A 17,800-nucleotide genomic window follows, 5' to 3' on the forward strand; every position below is an offset into this window, starting at 1 on the left:
CTGATCATGGTCTTGACGAAATATGAGGTGACGATAATGTACTAAAAATCAATACTTTGACTAAAATGAATAATGATTCAGATTAAGTTCACGAATAATAACGAATGCATGAGCACAATATAAACTATGGATGTTTGATCATTTATGTTAGTTCTATATATCGATGAAGGTTTAAAAGCAAATCATATGGATTGATCAAAACTAATATGTGAAATACAATGTTTACTTAAATCATATATCCAACAAAATATTTCATCTCCCAATTGGAAGAAAAATATTTAATTCATCAATCTCTTCGAGGGTGGTCATCATCACTAGCAACTATGGCTTGTGGATTAAAAGGAACCCCATTTATGGATATCCTCCGCCTCAGCGGGTGAGCTCTCTGATCTCTCTTCATGAACTCCCCGACCAACTTGTATAATCTTTCACCGATTGGAGACTGTACGTTTTGCCACCGCGTCCGTTCGTCGTACAGAAATTTGCCGACGTAAAAAGCCACAGAACATAGGGAAGCAACTCCAGTGATGAGGAAAAGCGCCCAGAAGCTGTTGATGCTCAAGCGGGTGGAAGACAACTCTGCCACTTTTGAAGCCGTACATTCTTTTAACGTTTTGAACCATTTCTCTTCGATCTTTTTCATTCTCTCGCTTTCTGTCACCTCCAAGATTCTTCTTGAGATATGAGGAACTAAAGGCGAACCTATTGGAAATCCCTGAAAAAAAATGGAAAGAAAAAGGAATCTCACCCTTAAGATGTGTATCGTCATGGAGACTGTCACAATCTAATAACAATTCTTATTTTAACATATGCATAAAAGAGAAACTATCGTTAAACCACCTCAAATCTTTATCTTGTGGTTTGTTCTTATAGAATAGGATAGATTACTTTCATATTCTCATGAACTGTGTCATTAGGATGAGCGACATCAGTTTCATTCATGTACTATTCCTGAACGGATGCATAAACATGGGATCAAAGTGAAACTCAACGAGATTGAAGTTGGCGGACATGTAACACTCGAGTTCAAGAGGATATATAAATGATACCAATACCACATCTAAATAAAGGGATATTTTCATGATATGAAAATATGGGTGAGAAATGTTTAAAAGAATTGATAGTTACCAAGAGCAAGACATGGCAAGAAACAACTTAAAGGAATATTTTTAGAGCGTCAAAAAGTGGATGAGAGAGATGAGGAACTTACAAAACCAAAACCATCGGCTTTATAGGTGGGTTCGGTGGTGGTGTATTGAGAGCAATACATGGCAAGAAACAACTTAATATAAGGGATTTCATCAAGAGCAGCAGATATTCCTCCATTGATGCTTCCTCTAGTGAAAAGTTGGTGCATTTCTTTTGGAGATTCGTAAGATTTGAGCTGAGAATCATGGAACTTCAATGACTTAAGAATCTCGTACACAAACGAACCATCTTGATATCCAATGTTGTCTCCATTTTTAAGAAGTTGATTGATATCAGTAACAGTTGGTTTCAGATCTTGAACCGTCAAAAGTGAGGCCAAACTTGCAGTGTAACTTTGTGTAATTATGAGAACCACAAATAGCCATACTACCACCACAACTCTTGTCAAATTGTTCAATGTAACTTCCCCTAAAATGAGCACATATATATGCCTTAGAACAACCGAAGAAATTAAAAATCAATTTATTGGACATAAAATTAAGAGTTTTAAAGTTTAGGAACATCTAACTTCAAAAGTTGACAATGTATGTGATACTCTAATTTAAAGTTCAAAAACTAAATAGATACAAACTTGAATGTTCATACACGTAAAATATAACTTAAAAATATATATAAGAACTAAGGAAACGTTACCGAGAAGACGTACTATGAGCAAAGACCATGGTGGAGAAGGAGTACCAAAGACTAGTACAGAGCTGATCCAAAGGACTTCCACGAAACTGTTCATTGACTCGATGTTCAAGAATCCAAATAACAAATGCCACAAACACAAAGAAGAATGCAGTGACGAACCACAAATCCCGTGTAAGAGGCTTTAGAAATACCCATGCGTTGGTTTTCTTGCTGTTTTTCATTGGCACAACCATGGCCACCCCAGATTCTGTGAATGGCAATGTGTAATCTAGGTATGAAGATCTATTCGCTCGGATCGTTATGTCGCCCACCACAGCATCAAATTTCTGTTTTTTCAACAATAACACAAGGCACACGAGAGATCAGTAGGTGTACCACAGCAGCAAAATTCTGATCCTTAAAAATGTTTAGTAGGTCCAAAACTTTGAAAATATTCATTATGTCTATCTATTTTTCAGTTTCATGTTTAACAGGTTTCACTCAACTTTAAAAATGTTTTATAGGTTCATAAACTATAGTTTTTTGTCTGATCAAATCCCAATTTAGGATAAAAAATTTTCAATTTTGTGTATAATAGATTAATGAATTTATATGTCAAAAGACTTTCAATTTCTCAAGATCAATCTTTAACTTTTTAATTTTGTAGCTTGTTAATAGGAGACACTTACACCGAGGAAGACTTGATAAGTCAATTCGTTGTAGCTGAAATTGGGGTTGGCAGGAACAAACTCATAATCAACCTTGTAAGGCAAGGTTTCAATCACAGCCTTAAACACATCAATGCAATATCCTCCTACATCAATTGTGGCATTTGTTTTAGGATCACGAATCACACTCACAAACTCCCTAAATCCATGCTTCACCGGAACTCCAATTCTCAACTTCTTCCCGTTCGTTGGAATTTCCCATCCTTTTGGTGTAACAATACGCTCGCCTGGCCATATGATCGATCTCAACCCCTTCGCCGATCTTTCCGACTCTTCCACCTTCCTCCTCAGCCCACTTTCTGCCGACCAAAACCCAACGTTTCGTCTACCATTCCCATTTACATTCACTATCTCAAAAAGAGATGACTGTAATTGTCCATCAATTAAACTGAACTCGCCGGCCAACCCCCTGAACTTGAGGTTTGAGAATGCATCTCGCAATTTCTGACCATTTTGATTCACCCCCAGGGTATATAGATAGTTAGTTGAGTTCATTTTCGATGCGGTAATGTTGGTTGAGGTGTACCGAAGATTGTCGGTCCCGGCTTTTTCCACAGCCATGGCAAGCGCCCAAGCTGCGTCATAAGCCCATAACCCAAATACGTCTACCTCTGGAATGTCTTCTTCCTTCCTTCTTGGATAATAACTAGTAAAAACAACCGATAGGCAAAGAATTAAACAAGAAATATTGACACACTTGTCTAGTTCATTAACACTGTGTTACCCATTAAAGATTCTAAGTTAAAAATAAGGTTTATGTTGTGGAATCAACAAAGAAAGAAAAACAGAAAACGTCAAGATTAGTTGGAGAGATGTTCAGAATATAGATCAGATGCCCGTGTTTATATACACTTCTTGTCAAAATTGTAAACAAAAGAAATGGTTTATTCTTTCTCGTTGCTTATTGGTTTTGGTTTAGATTTTCATATAAAAACTTATGTTATTATCTACTATGGTATCAGAGCTCATAAAGCTGGTTTAAAAAAGAGGCTTGGAATGATAAGATTGTTAAGGAGGTGTTAAGCTAAGTGAGCTATTCCGTTGTTCAAAAAATAAGAAAGATTAGGTACCGTAAAGGAACAAAAGAAACGTAGTGAGGATCTCATCTTAGAAAAACGAAGAGATCTCTCACTCATTAATGAGTTTTACTCATATCATTTGTCAAATTGGTTTTAAGATGAAACTCATGTTATCTAATAACGGACGGAAAAAATACTATGGTCTACACATCAATACAATACCTTTGAAATCTCTTCCTCCAATCATGTTTGAAAGAATCAAGCCCTTTGGATCTTGGGACGTAAGTTTTTATTCCCACAACTCCTTGCATTGCCTCAAGGACTGAAGGGTCTATTAAATCCAATAGATTAGCTATAGCATCTGTGATTATCCAAACGTAGCCTCGTTTCATCATTCCAATTTCTTTAGCCTTTGTGAACAATCGTGAAGCATGGTGGGGTGCCATGTGCACTACAAACACTCTAGTCGGCATTTTCATCAAGTTGTTAAGCTCGTCTATGATTTGCTCGTCCCTGGCAGAGGCGGAAATTTTGCTTTGGTATGGCACATCGGTGTCGACTTCTTGTAGAGCGTCGATTAGGTAAGGTATGATACCTTCGCCAAACTCATTGTCGCTATGGATGGGGACAACTTGTCGCCATTTGAAGGTCTTAACGATGGCTCCAATGGCTTTGACTTGAGACGAATCGTTTTGAGCAGCTCGGAAGAAGAAAGAGCTGCGGTGGGAAGTGAGGGAAGGTCGTGTGGCTGAAAATGAGATGATGGGAACTTCTGCTTTGTCTCCAATGTTGATGATGAAGTTGGCTTGCATAGAGCTTGTTGGCCCTATAATGGCTTGCACTTCCTCTTTCTTTATCAATTCTAGAGCTGAGGGTTGAAAATCAAGTAGTTTAGATTAATCTTTTGTTGATCAGAAAAAGATGAGAATATATGAATTAGTTGAGAAAATATGATTTCAATAAAGTTTATACAATCCTTTTATTTCATATACTTTTGGATGGCTTAGAATACAAGTGAGAGTTCCTATGATTAAACTAAGTAGAGAAGATATATCTCATTACTCTAGATAATAACTACTATCAATCCTCTTGGGACTTTGGACTCGCATCAAATGTCACTTTAGCTAATTGATATTAACTCATGTTTCCATCCTCCTTTACCCAAAGATCACATGTTCTTTGTGCTGATTCCAAATTTTGAATTACATGATTCAAATTCTACGTTTTCTATTTAGACTTGACATCTTAACCATAGTGTAGTAACAAATTGTTGAATTTGATTTTCAAATTTGATCCATGTGATCTACTCAAGTTCGAAAAAGTTCTAAATTGACTAGATGAGATAAATATTAGTGATGTATTAAGGACAACTATCTGCGGTGATGCAAAATAATATTTTAGGTGAAACCAAGAGTGCAAAACCCACTAAGGTTTATGTTCAGCAATGTGCACAATATCATATCATTGCAAAAATAATCAGAGAATCGTTGGTTAATACTAAGCATGTTCTTTAAGATTTTTATTATATTTTTTATGATATGATTCAAAAGAAATGAGAGATAGAACCTGCAGCAGCTGCATCAACAACAGTGTCATTGGAGTCAATGCTGTGGAGAACAATTCTAGTCTTGTAATAACTCCGAGAAGAATACAAATCATCCAGAGCCATTGAAATACAACTCAAACTCATCTCCCCAAAAACAGAATCTAAATCAAAAACCACACCCACCTTCACTTTCACTTCTCCAGGCACCACCTTCTCCTCCTCGTCTTGCACCGTTACAACGGTCGCTGTTGTTAGTAACATGTTAAGAAAAAGAACAACCGCTAACATCCCAAAATCACTACATCTACAACCCTTTCTTCTCCTCATCATTTAGTTTTAGTCTCTGTTTTGTGAACAAATGAAATTGCTTGAATACTTTTGATCAGTTGGTTAATATGGCCAATAAAGAAAAAATAAGTAGTGACGAACTGATTAGAAGATTTGTCTGTGTTAAAAATGAAACTTAATTCTTTAATTAAAAGAAATTAATGGAGAAAAGGTTATTTTAATGATGGAATGGGAGGTTGCTTGCATAACTTTATAAGAAACTTTGAATTTAATAACAATCATTGTCATACATGAGCAAAATGTCCTACTAATTGCTAATGTTAAGACTTGTAACTATGAACGAACAAAGACTTTGTTGATTATGTCAACCTCCTCAAGTTGCCAATAACCAAATAAATTTAAAAAGTAGCATTAAAATAAAATAAAGATCAAGTCAAAGCCTACCAAAAAAAATTAAGTGAGACCAAATTTTGCTAGGCTGTTACTAATCATTTTCATCCCTTTTGATCTCATTTGGATTTGTAAAGTAATTGACTATCTAATTATATCATTATTGGCTTAGGGGATTATAATAGTTTTTCACCTTCAAATTCTTATCCAAACCAAGTTGAGACAGTATCCGTACCAGAATTTTGCAACACCATTGATATAGGGGCCAGGAAAGAAAGGAGCATCTCGAGTGTATCCTACATTAGAAAAAATCAACAATCTTAATAAGATAGATATGGGCTAAAAGAAGGGCTATCTAACACAAAAGGTAACGCATTATTACAGTAGTTCCAAAGACATAGTAAAGTGCATATAAAAATACTGCTAAGACAAAACACAAAGTTTGGTAGGAAAGATAATTCACTAACATAAAGTCAAACGATTATAATGTTATGCTCATTTGTAAATACATGGCAATTTAAGTGTCATACTATAATCTGATTTAGAGAATGATCACTGAGGCTCCTCTAAGATTGAGACTTTTCCACAATGAAATTTAGGCTATCTGAGTGTTTTCCACGAAGACCACTCCATTTCGAGTACTTGACCTTCCCTAAGAGAATTTCTTTCCAAGTTTTAGTAGATGATTCACTAAAATTAGAGAACCACTGAAGATCAACAGCAGAAGCTTCTTGCAGTGACAGATTGACACCACAAATATTTTTCTTTTTGAACATTCATGATCCTACTGCTCAAAAGTGTCTTCAAAGCTGTAATCCTAAAACTCATCAAAGCAGACACTTGTAGGACACAACATGGGATAGGATGGTAAACATCTTATATGGGACAACCACAACAAATTTAAAAAATACATAGCAAACGCCAAATCTCTAACACTCATCATTTTCACTTGTTTTTAGGCCAATTTTAAGATGTAATGTCTGGACTTTTTGGCCTCTTATACTATATTAGATAAGATGATATTTTGAAACTTAGCTTCATCAAAGAAGAGTAGAAGGAAAAGAGATGTTAAAAGGAAAAAATATATATTATCTAAAAGTTGCCTCAATTAAAGGGTAATATCATCTCAAAATACCCCTATCTTTTAAGCATCCCTCCTTACTACTCAAACCAAGAGAAAAGGTAAAATATACTAAGGAAAAAAAAAGCAAAATATTTGACAAGTTCAAATATTTAATACTGGAGAATAACCCAATCTTTCCTTTTTCTGTGTAACGTCAACATAAAAACACAAATTACAAACAAATTTCAAGGTAAAAAAAAAATGATGAAACGTTTACCATCAAGATCAAAAGTAAACATATCATGATATAAACAATAAAATGTGCCATCTAAATCCCACCAAGAAGATATCCATTAGTATTACTCAATCTGCTCGAGGGTGATCATTATCTCGAATAACTAGAGGTTGTGGATGAATAGGAGCGCCATTTATGAATACCCTTCTTCTAAGTGGGTGAGTTCCTGCATCTCTATCCATGAATGTTTTAACCAACTCCCTCAATTTTTCCCCAGTCGTCGAACGAATTTCCTTCGACCACACGCCTTTCTGGTCGTACAGAAATTTGATGATGTAACAGATGACAGAAACTGCAGACACACATGTCACGATAACAAAAAGTGCCCAGAAGCTGTCGATGCTCAGACGAGTCGACGACAACTTCGAAGCATCCGATATCGAACATTCTCCCAACTTTTTGAACCATGCGTTTTCAATTTCTCTCATTCTGTCGCTTTCCGTCACCTCCAAGATCGCTCTTGAAATATCGGGTACTAAAGGCGAACCTTTGGGGAAACCCTGCAGGAGAAAAAGATTGTTTCGAGTTATTGCTCAACGCAAAAGTTCAACTTACATGAGTTTAGGCTCTGTTTGATCTTTTTTTTCTTTTTTGGAACCATCATCATATCCCAACTCTAAAGATTTCATTCGATAAAAAATATCAGTAAAAAATCGAAGCGGAGAAAAGCTCAAAAGGAAGGGCTAGAAAGCCCCCTATAGAAAGGAGGAACAAAGAGGCAAAGAAAATAGATTACATAAAAGCTGCTAAATTAAGCGATATAGTGGTTGGGTTGTATAGACCAAAAATACCAACTAGCTAGACTACAAGCACGGGGAGTAAACAACATAAATTTGAAAAACCTAAAACTAAATAAGAAATCATTATCAAACAGAGCTTACTCTTTTTAGTTTTCAAGACTTGAAACATATTAGAAAAGTGACAATAATTACAGGCTTAACTTTTCAAGTTAAACGAAATACCAAACAGAGCGATAATTATTTATTCGTATTGTTTGGAGGGGAAAGAAAGAAACTTACAAAACCAAAGCCATCAGCTTTAAAGGTGGGTTCAGTGGTAGTATATCGTGAGCAGTACTTGGCGAGAAACAACTTGATGTAAGGGTTTTCATCCATGGCAGCAGAAATTCCACCATTGGCGCTTCCTTTGGATAAAAGATCGTGCATTTCTTCTGCAGTACGGTAAGTCTTGAGTTGGTACTCTTCAAACTTCAACGACTTGAGAATCTCATGGATAAAAGAACCAACTTTGTGCCCAATTTTCTCTCCATTTTTCTGCAGTTGATTGATATCAGTCACAGCCGGTTTGAACTCTTGAACCGTCAAATATGAGGCCAAACTAGCAGTGTAACTTTGTGTGATGATCAAAACCACAAATAGCCATACTATCATCACAAATCTCGTCCAATTGTTCAATGTTATCTCCCCTATAAATCAAGAAAACTTTAGTTAAAAAGAAGTACAAATAAGAACACTTTTTTCATTCTCTCAATACTCACTTTTTCTCACTCTTTCAAAAAGTAATTTATAGGCCACATGAGATCTTGGAGCCCAAATAAAAAGGAAAAATACATTTTTGCCCCTATGTTTTGGGTTTAGTTTCTATTTAGTCACTGTCAAAACGTTACATTTTTAGTCATTAAGTTTTGAGTTCGATATTTAAAATGATATACTTTAGTGTGCAAACAAAGGAATGCAAAAAGTAACCTAACATCCCTACGTGCTATATATATTTTGTACTCCCTTTTCGTTACCAGGAGTTTGGGGGTCCTACTCCTAGTAATGGCAAAATCCTAGATATTTCTATGTGTATATGCATACATCGAGATATTTATTTAGTCCTTAAAAAAATTTCTAGAATAACTAGAGCTGTATTTACTTTTAAGTTTTTAACACTCAATCCCAAGGCACAACATTTGCTTAACCAAGCCCAATTCATCGCTTGTGCGTCAAACCCAATTTTTCCTAATTCCTTTTTTTAATTTTTCTAGTTCTAAATGAAAATTCTTTACTTGCACTTTTGTATAGTGTGCTCTGTTATTGTGCTTTTGTGCGCCTCGAGCTTTATAGAAAGATTTTTTGTTTTTGGGTAAAATGGTACGGATATGGTTGTTAGTACTTACGATGGGCAAAAACCATAGTGGAGAAAGAGTACCAAAGACTGGTAAAGACCTGATCCGCTGGACTTCCACGAAACTCTTCATTGACTCGATGTTCCAAAATCCAAACAACAAGTGCCATGACAAGGAAGAAACCGCCAGTGAGTGACCAGAGATGGCCTGTTAGAGGCTTTATGAAGACCCATGCATTGGTGTTCTTGGTGCTCATTATTGGCACAACCATTGAGACCCCTGACTCTGCAAATGGCAATGTGTAGTCAATATATCTTGACCTGTTTGCTCGGATTGTCAAGTCACCCACCAAAGCATCAAACTCCTAATCACAGACAAAACAGTTTTTCAAATCAATAAGGATATATATGTCAATCAAAGTAGAAGAGGACTTTTAGGAAATATGCGGAGATTCTAGGATTATGAAATTTTCTAGAGAAAGTTTCTTCCTCATTAACTGAGTATCTCTAGACTTTTCTATTAACACCTATAAATAGAGGTTGATCTCTAGTACACACCTTGTATGTAAGTAAGCAAGTAAACTATGCAAATGCCAGAACACTCCATAGTAAAAATTTCTTCATATTTTCTCCATTCTAAACTCTAGCGTCATTTTCCTTCGTTAGCTGGCAACAGCTACGTAGTCACACAATCTATATTATCTTGAGCAACTTACAAAGACTAGCCTTGAACCAACAAGCATGTTTTATTTTCGCTCACGTACTTTCTATAAAAATTTCACCCAACATATGATCCACTGTAAACTGAGGACGCTCAACTTTTGATATCACAATCATAAGCAGCTTAAAATTAATAAATATGATGTAGCTGGCTCATAAGGGATGCAGGAAAATATCGGTACGCCTCTCTACTTCCATCATATACATGGAGGGAGTGAAGAATTCTTCAAATACAAGTTGATGAGCTAGTATTAAAACATCTTGACCAAATGACTAAATTAAAACTTTTAAAATCATAACTAGGTAAAAAGAATACTAACCCCAAGATAGATTTGATCAACCAAGTCATTGTAGGTGCCACCTGGCTCCGCCGCAGATTTATGGTAAGGAATAAGCTCATAAGCTATAGCATAAGGCAAAGCTTCAATCACAGCCTTAAACACATCTATACAATAACCACTCACTTTCGTTTCATTGGTCACAGGATCACGAACCACACTCACAAAATCCCAAAATCCATCCTTTACCGGAACCACCACCCTCAGCTTCTTCTCATTCGTCGGAATCTCCCACCCTTTCGGCGGAAACCCCGAATCGCCGCCGCCCCATATGATCGTTCTCAGCCCATTTCTCCCTCTTTCCAATTCCGTCCTCAGCCCACTTTCCGGTGACCAAAACCCCACATTCCTTCTCCCATTCCCAATCACATTCACTATCTCAAAAATCTCCCAATCCAATTGCCCATGTTTCACACTAAAATCTCCAGACAAACCCTTGAATTTAACCTTCGAAAACGCATCACGCAGCTTCCCACCATTCTGATTTAAACCAAGATTGTATAAATAGTTCAAAGATGTAAAATTAGTTGGGCTATATCTAAGGTTGTCAGTCCCAGCTTTTTCCACTGCAATGGCTAAGGCCCAAGCCGCATCGTAGGCCCATAATGCAAACACGTCCAGCTCAGGAACTTCTTCCATTTTTGGATAAGACCCTAGAAATCTCTTTCTCCAATCACGTTCAAAAGATTCAAGCTTTTCAGTTCTAGGGACGTAAGTTTTTATTCCAATAACTCCTTGCATTGACTCAAAAGTTGAAGGCTTTATGGACTCCAACATGTTTGTAACACCATCCGTTATTATCCAAACATACCCTTTTTTCATCATTCCGATTTGTTTTGCTTTGGTGAAAATACGAGAGGCAAGGTCAGATAACATGTGTACCACAAACACTCGTGTCTGCATTGTCATTAATTTGTAAAGTTCGCTAGTGAGATGGTCGTCGGTTACATCCGGGGAAATGATGCTTTGATAAGGTACGTGAGCATTGACTTCTTGGAGCGCGTCGATGAGGTAAGGGATGATGCCATCGCCGAACTCGTTGTCGACATAGATTGGGACGACTTTTCGCCATTTGAAGGTTTTGACGATGGCTCCGATGGCTTTAACTTGAGAGGAATCGTCTTGGGCAACTCGAAAAAAGAAAGAGCTGCGGTGAGAAGTGAGAGAAGGTCGTGTGGCTGAAAATGAGATTATGGGAACTTGTGCTTTGTCTCCAATGTCGATCATGAAGTTGGCTTGCATTGAGCTTGTTGGACCTAAAATGGCTTGTACTTCCTCTTTCTTTATCAATTCTAGAGCTGTTCAATTGTGTCCATTTATGGAAATATAATGGTAAGATGTAAGTTTGTTGAGACTTGTGAGGAAGGAAAGAGGAGAGAAACTTTATCGTTGATGATTATTTCTTAATTTGATTTGAGGATATCTAGTTCTAGCTATGATCAGTTCCCTTATTTGTCATACTAAATAGAGTCTTGAAAACTTACTCAAAGAATCATCTTTTGAAAAACTGACTAAGAATTCGAATGTTTTTAATTAAGAAATATGAAGTCTTTAATAGTAAGAAAAATGGGAAGAAACAAGAAACATTTTAAAACAACTAAGAACCACAACTTGAGTAAACCATACCCAAAAGGAGTAATTTTTTAAAGTTTCATTCTTTTTCTAAAATTTGACTATGAATTCAAGCTTTTCAAAAAGAGAAAAACTCGGATGCAGTTCAGCTTCCAATAAGCATACCCATGTAACAATTTTTTTATGAAGAGAAGCCTAATTTCTAAAAAGAAACGCTATGGATTGAACTTTAAACTTTGGGTTTTGGGAAAAAAAAACATTACAAGCTTAGTTTCAGTTAGAATTTACTAAATTCAATTTAGTGTCCCACCCATTTTAAAAGATTCAAGTAGTCTCTAATATCAACTAAATGCTAATTTTGACTAAAATTGAAAAAAGAACCTGCAGCAGCTGCATCAACAACGGTACCATTGGAGTCCATGGGCTTAAGAACCACTCTTGTCTTATAATAACTCCGAGAAGCATAAAAATCTGAGAGAGCCATTGAGATGCAACTGAAATCCACCTTCCCATAATCATCCCAATCGAAAACTACACCCACCTTCACTTTCACTGCCACCGCCGCCTTCTCCTCCTCCTCCTCCCCCTCCTTCGCTGCCACCATCGCCGCCGCCAACAAGAGCATCATCAGCAACACCCAAAAACCACTTTTCATACCCTTTCGTCTCCTCATAATCACTGCTAAAAGAAAAGCCAACAGATCAATGCAAGTACATCAATGGCTGGACAACTTCATTATGAAATTCTCATTATTTTGATGAATTTAATCATTTTATGTATATGTTTGTGTACATTAATCTGTACCATAGACCAAATCAAAACTTGCACTTGTCATGGGCAAGGAATAGGTATATGATTTATTTATTAAGAATGAAAGCTCAACTTGTCAATAATCTAAGCTCAAATTTAGATTATTGGCTAATAAAACCATATTTTCTCTCTCTCACTCTCCCACACATTATTCAGTGACTTTTCTTTATAAATTTCAACCACCAGGAAAAACGTAGAAATTCTTATGAATTCGAAAGAGATTCAAATTGACTTTCTTGGGCATATATTAGTTATTTATAAGTCAACACGAAACTAAAAAAAAAATCTTCTTAAATTATATCATCAAAATTCAGCATCTTACATGATCGACAAACTGGCTTTTAGATATTTGCTTACATCGTTGCTGGAGATAACAGGGTCCAAACTTTGGCATTTTTACAGTATTATAAGAACAACTCAAATCCCGACCATGTATTATATAAATAATTCAACTTGGCAACTACGAGTTCATATAAATTAAATTGGGGAAAAACTTTGGAGACGTCCATATCATTTTATTTCGAGGGTATTGAATTGTTCAAAATTGGTGATGGATAGATTAAGCAAAGAACCATTTTGTGGCATAAACCTGGCAAGTGAATTGCGTATGCCATTCAGAATCGACAGAAATGTCGTAGTCAGGAACAAATAAAAATAAATTGAAGTCGAAATCTACAGAAAATGCATTCTGGTCACTGACAGATGTGGATCAACCATCCATACACGACCTTGTATGAACAAGAATGATGTTATGATTTTCATTATGCACAGTCTCATTCAATAGACAAGTAGAAAATGCCGAACATATCTACCGCTTTGACAGTTCGAAAAGGTTAAGGCCTTTGCTATGGAAAGTAGTAATAGAATATGACTAAGGAAACACAGCTACTTAATTTTGATGTTCAAAGCAATGCTATAATGTACAACATGACTCATGATGACTGCACATGGCAGGGACTAAATTTAGCTGCAGAGTCAGCCAGAAATACTCCAACCCTGAACGCTATCCATCAGTAATTCAGTATATTCACGACATAAATAACGATGAGACATTTTAACCGTTATTCCAACTCATTCCTCTCTGGAAGTAGAATCCACTCCCGTTGAAGGGCTATCAGCAAAATATTCTTGATGTTTCACATTGACGCCATACTGTTCATCAAGTACCAACGAGGCGGTTAGTTATGGATAAGCGACTAGATCACCAAGTGTCTATGCTCAAAACGTAATCATTTCCAAAGTGGTGGTCATAAAATGAGAAAGCATGCACATTAACGATTCCCTGCCGAGCGAAAACTATATTATAGTGTGGAGGATGTGCATCATACAATTAGAAGAAAAAAACAAATCACAAATTCTATAAAAGATTACAGCCTGACACGAATTTATTACACAAACAAGGCAGACATACTTTATGACAGATTACCACTCTTATAAGAACTCCCCGCCCCCGGCCAGCATCAACTTTAAAGCCTAAGTGACATCGATAATTTCACACAACCCACCCATAACCAACCCCCCTAGCACCACCCAAAAAACGAGAGTACATAACAAAATGAAACTAATGATCTCTATATCTGCATATGAATCAACCATAGCAAGCACAAGAGCTTATGATAAGTAAATAACATTTCGAGCTTACCTCACGAAGTGCCTTTGAGAGATCCTCCATGGTCAATATTAACCGCTTATCCTGAACCAGTATAATGTTAGATTGGCCAAATAATTTATCAATCAAGAGACTCTTGAGTTACAAAAAATGCACCTTTTGTTGTTTATCCCTTTTGTCTTTCACCACTGCAGCCTGCCTTGCCTTACAATGCCTACATTGCACAAGAAAATAAGTTTCCTTAATGAGACATTGAAATTTCATTGAGAAAAATGGCAAACAAAAAAAAGGAACAAACAAAAACGGAGGCCACAAAATATGAGGCCAACTAAAGAAAGCAATCAAGAAAAATATTAATTTTAACATGAATAAATAAGAATAAGAATATATTTTCTTCAAAAATTTCCTTAATAGGTTGTGTGAGAGTGAATTCAATAAAAACGATCAAATCAGTAACAAAAGAAAGCTTAGTAGGTGCATGAGAGCAGCTGTAGAGGATTACTAAGAGTGATTTGTTCCTCTAATAGCTGTTTGTTATAGTGTGCTAATCATTGAATTTACAGTGAGAACTGTCCGGTAAGTCTCTCCTAGAAATCCTGATAATCTTGACAAGTGAAATTGTACATTCAGCTGTGAGGTTCATACTTTCCATGGAAAATTTAGAAGCACCAATCTTTTAGGGGAGATTGGTGAAAGTCTTGTTCTCAAAGGGTGGGAGATCAGCATTTTCCAAGATCTTCAAAGACAGATCTGAAAGAGGTTCCAATAAAGGAAATTGATTATTGACTAACCTTTAAAAGACAAGGAGATTAACCCCAATTCGTTGATGAAGAATAATGTGACCAAGGAAACCACTATTGCAACTTTCAATGAGACAATTTGGGATGACCGTCGAAATAGAAGTACTTAGAGTTGAGTCGCACACTTTGGATCAAGCCATTTTACTACTGCTCACAACCAGGCAAATCTTAATGTCATGCTCAGGCTGAAGACTTTTAAGGGCAGTAAACTCTCGAAGCCTAGCCTTTAGTGGCGTGGGATCCCTATCTATTTTCTATCCTTGTTAAGAATATCTTAGTCCTTGTGGTCCAAGTAGAAAAGGATTGTAAACGACTTTTTTGGAAGGAAATCTCAGGAGGAATAAGGGTCTCATCTTTTAAAGTGAGAGACAGTTACCATGTCATGCAATAACCGCTGTGCATTAGGGCCTTTCTTTTTTCTTTAAGAGAAAAGAGCTAAATGGTTGATTATAAGTCGTGCTCGTAAAACAATCAAAAGGAATCTTCTGTAAGCATAGGATTGTTTTCAGAAAATTTGTCCTCAAACTCAGTCAAATTATGAAATTAAAAAGAAGAGTCTGCAACTCAAGCTCTTTTTTATAAGGTCTCCAACCAAGTAATGACCGTATCCTACTTGCACTTCATAGGAAAAATGGGGGGGAAGAAAGAAAGCATACTGGAGAGCATCACTTGCAACATCCGCAACGAACTTCTGTGTGGCAACAGCGACAAGCCTGATCCTACAAAAATGAAGCTCTATAAGAACAATGTAAACTGATCTTCACAACAAACAGAAATCCAATATCTAACTACAAACATCACATATCATCGTGAAAGCATTTAAAGCTAATAAAAACTAAGTATCACTTTGCCTTAACCACGATAATCATATCAAATTACTAATATCCTCTCCATTTTTCAAAATTCGGGTGGAAAAAGTAGCAAATGAAATGGTAGAAAAGAGTAGAGAATCGTTGGAGAAGAACTGTGATTTATTTATTTATTAAAAATAAATAAATTTAAAATTTTGATTTAAAAAAAAAAAGCATGCTCCTTCAATCTCATCCTCGGTTCATAGAGATTAAGCAATTTCCAACAAAAAAAATCAGCAACTACGACGAACATTGTCTCTTTAGAAGAAAAAAAATACAAAATAAGAAATTTAGTTAAGCTTCACTTTGATCGATATCAACAGTCAAGAACCAACCAATTGAATGAAAAATTCTCCAAGTACGATCAAATTGCGAAAAGAAAGCAGAACCACTCAAAACATTAAGAGAAAGACTATACCCATCTCATCTATCGGTAGAAAACCCGCGTTTTAGACCTAGGGTTTTGATGAACAAAAATACACAAAAAGAAAAAAAAACAAACAAACAAAAAGGTACCTACAATCGAACGTCGGGACACTGAAATCCACTCTTTCCTAAGTAATGCTCCACCAACTCATCGGGAATCTGTAAAACGATAGCCCCCAAAAAAATCAACAGCGACATGACTTGAACTTGCAGATAAATGGGTGGAGGGAGAGAAGCGCATTGGGGTTAAGAAGCATGGAAAAGAGATCTTACAGTGGGAGTATACTCCATTAGAGAAGCTAAAAACTCAGATAGCGCTGCGTCATCGTCGTGCCTGCTCCCTGTCGCTTGTTGGCTATGGTTCATCTTCCTCTTCCTTTTCTTCTTCTTCTTCTTCTTCCTCGTCTTCTCCTTCGTTAGATTTTTCCCTCTCTTCGAAATCAAGCTCGTTTGAAGGGTAATGCCCGTAACGGAATTAGATTTTGCCCTATATATATAGAATACTCATTGGCCTACGTGGCTCCCTATTACTCATCCACTTAAGCATTTATTTTCTGATTAGCTACAAGTACGATATCCCATCTAATAGAATTTGAAATGCATCTTAAATCATTTTTCTGAAAAGAGTTTAAATAAAAATTAGTTCGTTGAAATAACATTTTTCCCTAAATTCAATCCTAACATGTATCTTATTACGGCATTCTTTTCAGAAAAGTTTTAATAGACCTTGTGGTTTGTAACACGCATATATCTATTGGATGATGTTTGATCTACAACTAATTCATTACTTGAATTTTAGCATATTACCGCCTTAATAACCACACTTAATGTCCTGCCATCAATTTCGAAAAATAAAGGCAAGGACAATTGATTATTTAAATAAAAAAAGACCTTATATACTAAATTAGATCAAGTCTTGTGATGTGAATGTTGTTTTTTTAATACAATTGTGACGACGAAAGATCAAACCTCCGATATCGAAGAAGTCATATTAATTATCAATTAACTATATTAGTGTAACCTTACATAAAGTCTTTTACATGTCACGCAAACTAGGAAAATTTTCTAATATTACAAAGAGCATTCCATTGAAAATGGTGTAAAGTTCCACTCCACGTGGATGTAAGGAATTAGTATGTCCTCTCGTAATACTTAATTAGGAGATAAAGTTTTTAGAATATAATAAAATTATAAAATTCTTGAACTTAAATCTTGTTAAAGTCATGTCAATGTCACACCAATTACCGTAGAACTTGCAAAGGAGTCCTTAAAACATACATTTTTCATTCTCATTTGTTGATGATGTGGTACTAAATATATTCCGATAAAGTCCAACACAGGATAGAACGAAACATCATATTAACATAATGGACAGTTAAATTGAGTTTCTGAAAGAACTACCCATTCAGGACACTTCTTCCCCTATCACAAAATTAGAAAGGGAAGGGGCCAAA

General features: G+C 36.1%; 3 protein-coding genes across 8 annotated transcripts; all 3 read right to left on the minus strand.

The window, feature by feature from the left end:
• Positions 1–164: 164 nt before the first annotated feature.
• On the minus strand, positions 165–7,278 carry LOC103488370 (glutamate receptor 2.5-like). 5 transcript variants are annotated; one of them, XM_051082163.1, is made up of 8 exons: positions 7,219–7,278; positions 6,028–6,088; positions 5,135–5,457; positions 3,791–4,436; positions 2,511–3,195; positions 1,856–2,168; positions 1,211–1,617; positions 165–715 (listed from the first exon to the last, which is right to left on the minus strand). In XM_051082163.1, exons 3-8 carry the CDS (start codon positions 5,442–5,444, stop codon positions 287–289), a joined length of 2,790 nt encoding a protein of 929 aa, XP_050938120.1. In that variant the 5' UTR covers positions 5,445–5,457; positions 6,028–6,088; positions 7,219–7,278; the 3' UTR covers positions 165–286. The 5 variants fall into 5 exon arrangements, with proteins under 5 accessions (XP_050938120.1, XP_008445299.2, XP_008445297.1 ...); XM_008447077.3 differs by having other exon boundaries at positions 5,135–5,359; positions 7,133–7,277; XM_008447075.3 differs by lacking the exon at positions 7,219–7,278 and adding an exon at positions 7,133–7,218.
• On the minus strand, positions 7,025–12,701 carry LOC103488369 (glutamate receptor 2.5-like). Its single transcript, XM_008447073.3, has 5 exons — positions 12,232–12,701; positions 10,261–11,576; positions 9,273–9,585; positions 8,170–8,576; positions 7,025–7,650 (listed from the first exon to the last, which is right to left on the minus strand). Exons 1-5 carry the CDS (start codon positions 12,521–12,523, stop codon positions 7,219–7,221), a joined length of 2,760 nt encoding a protein of 919 aa, XP_008445295.1. The 5' UTR covers positions 12,524–12,701; the 3' UTR covers positions 7,025–7,218.
• Positions 12,702–13,389: 688 nt separating this feature from the next.
• On the minus strand, positions 13,390–16,834 carry LOC103488368 (transcription initiation factor TFIID subunit 10). 2 transcript variants are annotated; one of them, XM_008447072.3, is made up of 6 exons: positions 16,620–16,834; positions 16,441–16,505; positions 15,726–15,788; positions 14,426–14,483; positions 14,303–14,353; positions 13,390–13,942 (listed from the first exon to the last, which is right to left on the minus strand). In XM_008447072.3, exons 1-6 carry the CDS (start codon positions 16,710–16,712, stop codon positions 13,862–13,864), a joined length of 411 nt encoding a protein of 136 aa, XP_008445294.1. In that variant the 5' UTR covers positions 16,713–16,834; the 3' UTR covers positions 13,390–13,861. The 2 variants fall into 2 exon arrangements, with proteins under 2 accessions (XP_008445294.1, XP_008445293.1); XM_008447071.3 differs by having other exon boundaries at positions 13,390–13,812; positions 16,620–16,827.
• Positions 16,835–17,800: the final 966 nt, after the last annotated feature.

Source organism: Cucumis melo, chromosome 3, assembly GCF_025177605.1.
Source record: "Cucumis melo cultivar AY chromosome 3, USDA_Cmelo_AY_1.0, whole genome shotgun sequence".
In the NCBI taxonomy this organism is placed as follows: domain Eukaryota; kingdom Viridiplantae; phylum Streptophyta; class Magnoliopsida; order Cucurbitales; family Cucurbitaceae; genus Cucumis; species Cucumis melo.